Here is a 12391-nt window from a genome sequence, read left to right on the forward strand (position 1 = left end):
TCCTATACAGAATCTTTGGAGGGAGCTGAAGCTTCGAGTTATTAAGCAACAGCCGAGACAATGGCAAATCCCTCCTTAGGTGTACAAACTGGGTGACCAGCTACATCAAACTGACAATGGTTTCTCTGCCAAGTGCTAAGTCATACTTTGCTTGGGGGTAAAGATACTTTTTCACTTAATGACATTCAAATGAAGTCAGAATTTTATGTATCATATTTTCTTCTGGAGTTTTGGTTGATATCTTTCTCTGTTAAAAGGAAGCTATCATAAAAACTCTCCATTTCTTTATAAGTGAGAAAACTTATAAATTCAAGTGGATCAAACAATTATTTTCCCCCTGTATATGTAGTGGTCTGTGAGGGCCCGTGATGGCAGTTGTTAAAGGATACAGACAGTGGAGGTGGTGGTGATGGCTGCAATTGTTCCAATGGGGATTGACTTCTGTGCATCACGCAGGTCTCCAGAACGGTTGGATCCAGCCATGATCCCTGGAGAGACAGTGAAGTGACAGTTGTTACCAAGATCAGAGATTTGTGCACATACTATAGAAACACGTGTGCTACAAACAGCAGAATGTAGTAATTTCAGATAAACTCACTCAAGCTAAATAAATATAAATGTCTGACATTGAGAACAACACCAGAGATGCCATTTCTCAGATGGTTAACAAAAGAATCACTCAGCACCACACTGATAAGTAAACAAATTAATCAACGTGTCAATGATGAACAACAATAAGAAAAAACTAAGTGGGCAGAACAGTTTATGCTTTTACCTGTCACAGACGGGAAGTAAATGCCAACCAGCAATGTGAAAAAGCTGGTGATGTCGGCTAACACGTAGCGGTTAGCGTTGGTTAGAGGCTCGTCCTGGTCTTCCACTGACTCCATCTTATCCCTGGCAATGAGGTCCCCTTTCTCATAGTAGTTTCCAAACAGGTTATCTGGATTGGCATTGAAGAAGCATAGAGAGGACTAGAGTTAAAAGATTCATGCAGACAGAACCTGAAAATAAGTGCACAACATGTTTTTAATCCTTCCATGTAAGCCAAATTATCAATTGGTGACTGAACTCCATGACTAATTAACAAATTTACTTTATTCTTCAGCCATTCAAAATTGAGTTAGTCACTATTTACAATTTCTAATTAGTTTTGAATTTTTGTATTTATGTTTATTGAAATCAGTAAAAAAGATGCTTTCAGAAAACAGAAACATGAATTACTTTGCTTTAGTAGGTGGATTTGGGAGGTTTTATCTCCCCCTAAAAATGGGAGATAAAATATGATATGTTTTATCTCTAATAAATAAAGTAAAAAAATTAAAGTGACTTTTAAATGTGACTCCTTAATTCAGAGTTTACTGTTACACCAGGGTAAAACAAGGCTTGCCTAGCTGTGGGCTTTCTTAGGGTTTCAGGAAGCCCAAGGCTAAGAAATTAGTTTGCTCCACTTTGTCTTTGTAAAACTAAATTACCATTTTTAACATTTATTAAAAAGATCTGAAAGCAAATATCTAGAAAAATGAATCAACATTTTAAGTTTTTGCAACATTTAAAGCTGCTCGTACTGGAGTGTTTCTTGATGGACACTCTTTCCCCTCTAACAACAGATCAATGGGAAACACAGGACATTCAGACCTAAGAAAGTATTTTATCGTAAACATTTCATTAAAAAAAGAAATGTAAAAAAGAACGCTAATGAATTGTCAGTGACCCAGCAGTATAGAAAGACGATAATTGGATCCAAAACGAATGAACCAACCTGCCAAGATTCCACTAGTGACCCCAGGGATGCCCTGGATCTCAGTCACGTTGTTGGCGACAAAGTATTTGTCACAGGTAGCGTTGAGAAAAGGTGAATCACAGAACATCTGCCACAGCTGGGTTGTGACTGTCCCATTAGCTGTCTCAATGGTCTTGGCACAAACATCAAAGGACTTCCACACCAAAGTGCGATTCCCCAAAACACACACCCTAGAGGAATAGAAAAGCACAAAATTTTGAAATACTGCTGCTGTAGCGACTTTTGTGCATGCGTGTTTGATGTAAGCAATTTATTTGGACTTTTTTCTTCTTTAAATTAATTTTATAGTTAAACAATATCTGTTGTTTTAAATTGTTTTCTCAAACAAGAGTATCTCCCCAGAAAACATCGATTTACAGAGTTTTTGCAGGTCACAAAGTGTCTAGACATCTAGGTTAAAAAAAATGATGGGTATCACATTATAACACTTAGTTTTCAGGTAAATTCATCAAATTTTTAAATATGTAAAAATAAAAAATAAAGCAAATTAGTGCTGGTGCCTTTGTACCACTGATATAATAATGGCATGTTCTCCAAACCTAGCATGTAATTATGTGTTGCTTTTTCTAAAACAGCATGTAGATAAGATGTGTGTTAGTCTGGGCTTTTGTTACCATTTCAGCTTACATTATGTTGGATTATATTGGCTCTAACTGCTTACGGGAATACAGGTGGATCCACGGCGGTCTTGATGACTCCGGCATAGACAGCCAAGATGGAGAGAATGACACATGCCAGAAACACGAGTGCCAACTTGTTAACATATTTTACGCCAACGAACACCACTGTGGCCATGGAGGTCAACAGGATGGTCCCGTACACACGCATGTTATTAAGCAGGGCGGCCTCGGCCTCAGGACCCTCTAGGCCCTCCAGGGGAAATATGGCTGCTTTGGGCGCAATGTAGATCTGCAGCAAAAGAGGAAAGGAGCTTATTTATTTATCTTTGACTTTATGTATCCAGGGAAAGCAGCAGTACTTTTATCATAAAAAAAAAAAAAATCCATAAAATATCATTGCTGCTCAAGGACATCTTAGTGGTACACGTTTTGGAAGTGCGACTTTCACTCCTCACCTTCTATGGCCTGTCTGGGGATTTAAACTGGCAGTTTTCAGGTTACAAACCTGCTTCTCTACCTCACTGTTTGCTGCTAAATGGAAAAGAAAGATGTATATATATATTTTTTCATTTAATGTATCGCTTTTTCTGTGTCATGTCAAGTGTACAGCACTTTGTTTTCTCCTGGTAGTTGTCTGAAAGTGCTATATAAATAAATTGCTTGCTTGCTTGAATATAATAAAAAAGGTGAGAAAGGCAATGAGGGATGAGATGAGTAAAAGAGGACAACTCTGTGAAGTGTGAATATATGCGATGTCACATTAAAAGTCCTCTACTGGAGCTTGAAGCACCAACTCGTACTACTGGCTGCTATTTTAATTCTTAATTAAACAACTCAAGCATGGTATTAATATTAAACATTAACTGCCATTATTACACTTTTACTACGGGTCAGTCTAAGAATAGTCAGAAGATAGATGGTAAACCCCTAATTAGACCGTCACTATCTGTCATCAGGTTTAGATGATTCATTGCAAGGCTGTTACATAAGTGTGGAAATTTCTGTCTTTTTTCTTTCAGCCTGAACACTCTTTATCACTATGAAGAGCAACAAGAGAACAAGCAGTGAGTTGTGGTTTCGGTCATTTGGCTGAATGCTAAGAACAGCACATCACTAGGCAAACAAATCGCCCGCTTCACGGTGAACTCTTCATGGTTCCTAAAATAGCAGCATCAGTCTGTGTTCCTGACTTGGGTGGAAGGATGAAACATATTCAAATCAGTCTTCCACAAGATCCGCTCCTTACAATTCTGCAAGGATTGTTATTTTACAATGGAAACTAAGCCAGCTTTGACCCAGAAGACAGAATTAACCTCCAGACACGATCAAACTCCATATCCATTAGAGGCATCCAGAATAATATTATTAACAATAAAAAATGACAGTTGATAACAGTGGACCAAAGTGATGAGAGCTGTTTCAAGGAATGATCCTGTTACTCAGGCAGTGTCTTCATCCCTTACAAATGCAGTATTTGCATAATTACCCAATATCCCATGCAACATGGAGGCACTGCAGTGGAAGAAGTGTGGAGTGAAAGGCAGAGGAGGAGAACGAGAAACAGGAGGAGAGAAGCGAAAGATTGAGATGAAAGATCCTGCCATTTCAAAAACTAATCAGAATTCACATTGAAGAGCACACACTGCGAGAAGAAAATAGCTTCAAAGCAAAGTGATGATGTTAGAAGCGTTGCATTTTTTTTTGTTTCGCTTTGCACTGATTGGATTTCAGGAATATCAGAAGTTTCATTGATGTGGGTCTGACCAGTTGGAATAAACACCCCCCCCCCAAATTTCAATTAATATACTTAAATTAAGGATTTTATGGTTTCTTTTTTTTATTTATACTAGACTTGCTGTACTCTCTAATAACTGTTCCCCTCTTTAGAAAAATTGAGTCAACCAGAGGTTTGCAGGCAGGATTAAAAACAAGGGATCATATTCCTTCTGCTGAACAACAAAAATAGTAACAAGCGTGGATGAGATTAACAAGCAATACAGGTCATTGTAGCTACAGGAGTAAATCTATCAAATCATCCTTTTTTAATATATATTTAAAGTGGAGATATTATGCTATTACGAAGGCAGATAACGATACTAACCATGGCCAAAGTCAAACACCAAGTCAGACAGAAAGATAAACAAGGATTATTTTGAACTGTAAATCATACAAAGCTACTCTGCGAGAGTCCAAGAATACACACTTTGATCTGGAAATGCGCATAATAGGACACCGTCAGAGGAGCAATTTGACATTTGGAGAAATACACACTTGTTAGAGTTGGACAAGAAGACTGACACACACTTAATATGAAGATTGGAAAAGGGTCAAACAAACTCACTCTAAAATGAACAAACAAGCAAAAAAAAAGCTTGAACACTGAACAATCACGTGAAAACAAAATTGTAAATTAGAACTGGAAAATGTTTGTTGTTACCTGGTTAAAACAAAGAAAAGAAAGAAACAAGAAAAGATTAGCCACATTCCCTGCACACATTAGTGATTTATGTTTAAATACCTCTGTGCTAGCGGTTTTGTTTGGCTCCTTGCCTTTAACCATTGAAACGTTTCCAATGTTGGCTTCGAACCTACTTGGACCAGAACAACATGGTGCAAAAATCTTTTATGTATTACCACTATAATTTAATCTAAAGGGTAATATTTTGCCACTGGAGGACAACAACGTTCCCCAGAGTTGTGGGTCTGACAGTGTTATCACCTTGGTAAAAATTGTCAAAATGTGATGTTGGAGGGTTCACTGCAGGGAAGAAAAAGCTGTGATTTGAGTGGTCATCCTCTACTAACCTGGCAGCTCACATCATTTTTCTTTTAGGTCATCGTGGTCTTGTGACATCATGGATGAATAAGCTTGAAATGGATGTCATTTCAAATAGACAGGATATTAGATGCTTTTCTCTCTCACTCACATAAAAGTGAACTCAAAAAACTAAAAATAATAAACGTGGCAGCTGTCTGGGATGTATTAAAAACATCCAAAAACAAGCATTTAACCAGAATCAGTTTCAGAATAAATAAGTGGTTCAAAACAGCCAGTTCACCTGAGGAGAAGTGCATCACTTAATATGATTCATAAGACCATCTAAGACTTGGTGATCGCTGATTGGTTGAGGCATGATGGGGTGAGTCAACTTTTAAATGGTCCTTCCACACTCCAGGCTGGATGTTTGACACTAGCAGATAAGCTGTTTTCACACATGCGTTTCATTTCTAAACATTAACCTGCACGTGAGAAAGCATAAGACGTGCTCTGATATTAACTGCTTTTTAACCTCTCAGCTGCCCAGCACATACGATACTCAGTTGAGCCCATGTGAGAATAGTGAAGCTAATAGGATTCACAGCAAGCAAGGAGGTGTCACGTTTTCTGCTTCCTGCAACCTTTCCTAAACCACAGTTAGTATTTGTGGCAGTGAGAATGTGTCTGAAGCAGACCTCCCAAATCTCTCTAAAGGTGAAGAAAGAGGTGAAGCTGTTACAAGACAGAGACCTGGACAACATGGCCAGGCCTTCATTATTATTATTATTGTTATTATCGTTGTTCTTTAACCACATGCATGGTCTGAGCGTACAAGTGCCATAATATTAATTATGGCATTAAATAAAATACTAATAAACTATGCTACACTAATGAAAAGAAAGTGAACATATTACTGCCTGGTGATGACATTAACAAAGTCAGAGAGAGAGTGAACACAAAGAGGGAATCATTCTCACCAACAGGAGCTCAATAGCTCCGAGGATGTACATAGCTCCAGCGTACGTGGTCCCCAGGTAGAAACAGATTCCGACCGCTCCCCCAAACTCAGGGCCCAGTGAACGGGAGATCATGTAGTAGGAGCCTCCAGCTACACGAACAGCACAAAATCACTCTGAAGTACTCATTTAATGGGTAACTTTGTCTGTGAGAAGACTAAACGATGACATGTCATGTTGAATCATACTTATATTTTTGTATCTATTAATTAGTTTTGACATTAGCACGTCACCATGTTGAGTGCAGACTTCCATTTTGTCTTTTTTAAATGACTAACAGTTTACACAATCAAATAAAAGAAACTTGACAACAAAGAACAAGAGAGATGTTTAAAAACTGTCCACTGTGTACACCAGTGAATGTCTGGCAGATTTCTTTAAAATTAAAAAAAGATTTCCATACATTAATGATAGAAAATAGTTTTTTCTGTAATGCTTTTTTGTTTTGGTAGACTGCTTTCTGACAGTTGTAATTTTGGCTATGCTGAATTTGCTAGAAAAGGTTTTCTTATTATTACATCTTATCACACTGTTATACACAAATGCACAAGCAGTGTGCAAATAAATTAACTGAACATAAATAAATAGACCTTAATCAGCACTTTGGAGCAGCACAAGGGTTGGGACCGGTTATAACAGAGACAGTTATAATTGGCATACACTTCCACACTTCTCTACAAGCCTGTAATTTGCTCTGACCCCTGCTGCATGCACACCAACTGGTAAGACGCAGGCCATCATTACTATGTAAACTCGCTTATAAAGTGTAGCTAGCCTGCATATGCACGTTCATGTGTCTGTGTACAGATACAAACTTGCCGATGCAGATCTTCATGACAAGCATTTGGCTGATGCTTTATTTTGTGTAAATAATGTTGCGTGACAAGGAGCTAAAGTGCACAAGATCCCAGACTAAAGCTTTTAATGTTTCTGGAGATATCAAGCTGCGCTGGGTGTACTGTGCCAAAAGCAATCAGCGAAAAGAGAAATTTAGAAGCGGACAGACTCAAACAGTGATGACTGTGTGGTGCCAGCGTCTGCTCACCCACCTGGCACTACTCCATTGGTAGCGATGGCACTCATAGAGATGGCAGTCAGCATGGTCTACACAGAGAAGGACAGAGGAGCAGCAAAAGAAGAAATTAGATCAAATTTGCAAATTACGCACACAAGTTTTTGATCTTTTCAACTCTAAAGAATACCATTTATTGTTTTCTTAAATTGGTAACTAAACCTCAATGAATAAAGTGTCATGGCTATTTAAATCATCAAAAATGAAAGGAAACCGATAAACTAAATCTAACTAATAAAATAAAAACAAAACTAAGAGTCTGATTTAGCTCGATGCTCACAACCACAATGCTGTATGTGCAAATCAAGTTAGTCGGAAAAAAAACTGAAACAGCTAGCTCAGACTCCATCTTAGATAAACATGCAATAATCAGCACTAAATTCAAAGGAGAGATCACACTAATAGGGATTTGGCAGGAACTTAGTCATAAATCAAAATGTCAGACATCTAAAATACATGACTTGATGTTAAAGCTTGAGCAGTTAATGTCAGTCAAGTCATCAGAACTATTTCACTTCAACGCAGTGTACGAATGTGTGAAACATTTTCAAACCCCCTTCAAGATATTTCAATACAAGCCTCTCTGCGCTGCTGCAATAGTGCATGTTGAAAAGTTAGTGGATAACCCTGATCCATCAAGTCATTAGTTTATCCTCTTGCTACCATGGATAGCTGAAAAATTTAATGGAAGTCCATCTAACCGTTAATGAGGCTTTTCTGTGGATCCCAAAGACAGAGTAGGGTCTTTCCTGCATTGAAGAATTTTTAGCACATTCCTAGAGGCTTTCAGCAGAGCCGAAAGGAAATCATCAGCAGTATGCTAATATTTTTTCAGCTCCAGTTTTGTAATTGGAGTTTTATTTATTCACGAACTACAGACATGTTGTTTATCAAATGACCAGAAACAAACAGGAAGAATGCACATATTTCTGTCAAATAAGGCAACAGAGACTTATTGGCCTTACTGTAAGTGGACCACTCATGCTTATGTGTATAATTAACTCCAAAGGCCATTTCTGAGCAGGAAGCCCCCAAAGAATTAGACTGCCTGACATTGCCATCACTAGAGCCACTGGCACTGCTAAAAATCGTTTACTGTTTTAATGTTCTGTCCTCACTTTCACATTTTATCAGATTCTTTTTAAGCAAACTTCAATTCTTTTACTTCCTCCAGGTAAAGTCCTTCATACCAGCACCAAGCAATGAATTTTCCCAGCATAGAATTAAAGAACGGACAGGCTGCTCGTTGATTAGATAAATAATAACGCCACAGGGCCTGTCAACAGCTGTCAGAGCACATTCAGACATCCAGCGACAACTCTTATGGAACTCTGTCGAGTTGAGATATGTGAGGGCACGGTAAAGCGAAGCTCACGGCTATCACAGTCGCCTGCAACACAGAGCGTGAGTCCCGACTGGCCTGCAGAGGACAAGAGGGAGAGATGTACGCAGAGAGTGGAAGAATGGTTCAGAAGAAATAAAAAATGACAACGTGAAAAGCACTGAGAGCGACTGGGAAAGAGAGCGGGAGAGTGTGTTTGACAGTACAAAGACAGCATTAAGATTTCATTATTCTTTTAGTTGCTATTGTTGAATTTCTGAGTGTCTTTTCACGTTGTCTGCACATGAAAGACAGAGGCAGACACAGAAAGAGAAACGCGAGGACGAAATGTGAGAACTGGCTGCCTAAAACATGTCTCACTTTCTCCTATTTTTGGGGGCTTTTCTATAAATTAGTTGTTCTAGCTTATTATGTTATTATTAGTTGAGTTTTGAATGTAAAGTTATATAAATTATTATTTAAATTAACATTTAAACTGTATTAACCTTTCTAAAATGTAAGGTAAAAAATGACAACAGTAAATTCTGTGAAAAAAAAGTGGTTAATAAATACAACATTTTACAGAACAATTACTTATTATTATTATTTATTAATTTACCACAACAATCAGTGGTTGTTTCTGTGGTGTTTTTCCACTACATTTTCAAAGTTTATGTTTCAGCTACACTGGAGTGAGGATTTCCAGCCACGGGAGACCATGCTGGTTATGTTTAACTGTTATTGTATCTGTCTCTGCAAAGACTTTAATGTGGTTAGTGTCACCTGAGGGCCCAGTGGACTGATGATCAGGAGTGAACAGTGAGTTGGGCTCTGTTTCTCACTCTAATCTGGTCATAATGAGGCCAGAAACCCTTCTCCCACCACAGCAGATAAGACAGTAATTGTTTAAGTGTTTTATCTGATGTGGGCAGCAGCCACTCAGAGGTAGTCAGTCGCATACCCAATCACTGAATCTCCATGCAACTCTGCAGAAAAGCCAGCAATGCACTTGTCTGATTTGCACTGGTGGCGGTGCAGTCAAACAGGATTGATGTACTGTGCTTTAGTAATGCGTCGCTCTGAATTTTATGTATTTCAATAATGTTAGAGTTAAAGGTAAATTATACACTATATCCCCCCAGAACCTTTGACTTTGTCTTTAAAACGTATGCACTGTTTAATATTGATGCGTGATTTTCAATTACTATGAGTTTGGAAGGTGGTCTATATTTTTCCATTCCAAGAAGTACTGCACTGTAATTTATGCTCATAGCAAAATCTTAATTTTGCCATCTCATTCTGAAGATATATATCTTTAATTCTGGTCTGAAGCACAGCAAACAATACTGCTCTTTCAGTTCAGTCTGAAGGAGTAGCATTGTAAGAGTTCTGACTATTTCCTGAGACACAGAGGTTTAGATCCAGTTATTTATGCAAGTGCCAATTTAAGACTTTATCAAAGCTCTTTGTGTGAACCAGTGCTCATGGAGTGAAATATAATTAGAAAACTAAAGCTGACAAACTGAGCATGTTAGTGACAGCTGCGATTTCAGCTGGCAATATCAGTAGGTAACTGGCTTGAAATGAGAAGCCTGCTTTTGTCTGTGTGAAGTCACAACTCACTGTTTTGAAAATAACAAGAATTTGGAGGTGAAAATCTGTCAGTATCAATATTGTTAGCCTCATCGTGCGTTCTATGAGAACAGAAGGCTTGACAGGCACGAGGAGTGGAAATGAATGAGGGCGATTAGGTCAAGCAACCAATTATTTGAGGTTTATCTGTGTTTCAGTGGAAACTGTATCGATATATGGATCGATTCTGTATTGATTTTGTCTACAACCAGCTGCAGACAGGACAAAGTAACAACTATCACTTTTCAAAACTCACATTTTGTCTCCAGTTAGATGAATAATTTCGCCTTCAATCTATGATTGATTGCTGATGTGCAATTAATGTCATATGTTGTTTTGTTTGACTGAACCACCACAAGTGGCAACAGATAAGCAAATGATTTTGTTGTTGTCACTGTTGTGAAATACATTTTTATCACTTTTAGTTAAATGACCCTTTGGGCATCACTGCAGACAGGGACACTCACAGAAAAAGTCATGCATGAGAAACTGCCTGGCTTACATCTCCAATGATCTCAACTGCAGACCCAAGTGGACCACAACATAGGATCAAAAGCAGATACTGGAGATCCAATAACTAAATCTAACACTGATTCTTCTGTGGTTCAAGCATTTGATGACCAAATCATGTCTGTATTTGCAGAACATTTGTAGAGTGGCACTAAAAAACCCCAGCGATGTTCTGTTTTAGCAAGCAGGATGTGCAACATCTTTCTTCCCACTGACCCAGAGCCTGTGGCCTGTTTTATCGTCCCACTTTCAGGCTGGTAACCTAAAACTGTGATGGTTTGAGAGTTTGCGTTAGTGAACATCCTCTGGTTTATAACTCTATTTCTCCATGAATCCTGGAGTCAGTGCCTCCAAACTCACATGTACCCACAGGCCCTCTAGGCTCTAAGCATGCCAGTAGAAAGGCCAGATTAGACCTCCCCACCATCTGTCTCATCCACATGAGATACAACAGCACACAGCTTACATTTCGTACAAAGGGGATGTTTTCCTTCAAAATGTAATCGGAATGGTAGCAAAGCCTGAATAATTGCTAAGCCATCATGATTACAGATGAGCCCAAGGAATGTATTTGGTGAAAGAAGTCATTTTTAAGAAAAGCCTGCCAGCTCACACACTCCCCAGTGATGACCCCAAAGGACACTTTTGGTCTGTTTCTTCCCAAAGCTACAGACAAATTCTGAATTGGCCTTTTTTCGACCTTACAGTTGAGCGGAAATTGGTTTCGACAGGACTGGAGCTTTTGCCTTGCCCTGAGAGCGTGCTTCATTATCATGCTTCATTACACAAATGCAGAATTGTTGTTTTGAGGTACAACTTCATCAGTTGACACACAAAAGCACAGAAGTTTCATGGTGCTGCTCATCACTTGAAATCCCTGTGGATGGTATACTATGGAAGGCACCAATGTCAAATGACAGTGATGGAGGAGATTTTGCTTTCAGAGTGATGGTGGCAATGGAAACTATAAGTAAGAGGACGAGATGCTGCTGTGCTATGCTGTGAGACAAGAACAGAGGTGGCAGAAAAAGGACAAAAATTGAATAATAGAATAAGAATGAGAGCAAGAGAGAGAATAGAATCAAAGGAAGAAGGAGAAGGAGAAAGGGAATAATGAGACAGCAAAATGGAAAAAAGGAAAGGCTTGGAGAAATTGAAGAAGCGAAAGAGTAAAATATGAGGAGATGAGCGAGAAAGGCATCCTAAGCATTTAAATGAGTCACGACAGAGGGCATCCAACCCTTCCCCTCACAGCATTTGGATTCAAGACCTGGAAGTAATGAGGAAGGCCAAATAACAGATGACTTTCCATCTAGAATATTAAAGCTCATTTTAATGTGGGAAGAGCCTGTATTCATTATCTGGGGTAAAAAGACTCATATACCATTACGACGTACACACGTTTGAACGTCCCTGTTGGAGAATGCTGTCTGCAGCAAAGCACTGATTTTTAAAATGGTGGCTTGTGCGTATAATTTCATGGTTAATGGTTTAATGTGTCAGAGCCATTCCACACGGAGGCGCGTTCTTTATATAACGATTCCCTGAATGTTTGAGCACTGCGGCTCGTTAATGTTCCGTCAAGATGTGACAGAAAAATATTGGCGCAAGCATTCGACAGCTGCAGATATATGCAGCTGTGATTAAGCATCTCATGA

At 38.8% G+C, this 12391-nt stretch overlaps 1 protein-coding gene across 3 annotated transcripts in view; it reads right to left on the reverse strand.

The window, feature by feature from the left end:
- slc12a5a (solute carrier family 12 member 5a) overlaps positions 1-12391 on the reverse strand; it is a 186314-nt gene that overhangs the window by 24160 nt on the left and 149763 nt on the right. For all 3 annotated transcript variants that reach the window (XM_039612342.1, XM_039612343.1, XM_031738567.2), the window contains 6 exons: positions 7248-7302; positions 6160-6290; positions 2466-2713; positions 1763-1974; positions 776-943; positions 390-488 (listed from right to left, as the gene is read on the reverse strand). In XM_039612342.1, coding sequence (XP_039468276.1) covers positions 390-488; positions 776-943; positions 1763-1974; positions 2466-2713; positions 6160-6290; positions 7248-7302 — 913 coding nt within the window. The remainder of the gene's footprint in view (positions 1-389; positions 489-775; positions 944-1762; positions 1975-2465; positions 2714-6159; positions 6291-7247; positions 7303-12391) is intronic.

The sequence above is a fragment of the Oreochromis aureus genome, linkage group 5 (assembly GCF_013358895.1).
Source record: "Oreochromis aureus strain Israel breed Guangdong linkage group 5, ZZ_aureus, whole genome shotgun sequence".
Lineage (NCBI taxonomy): Eukaryota > Metazoa > Chordata > Actinopteri > Cichliformes > Cichlidae > Oreochromis > Oreochromis aureus.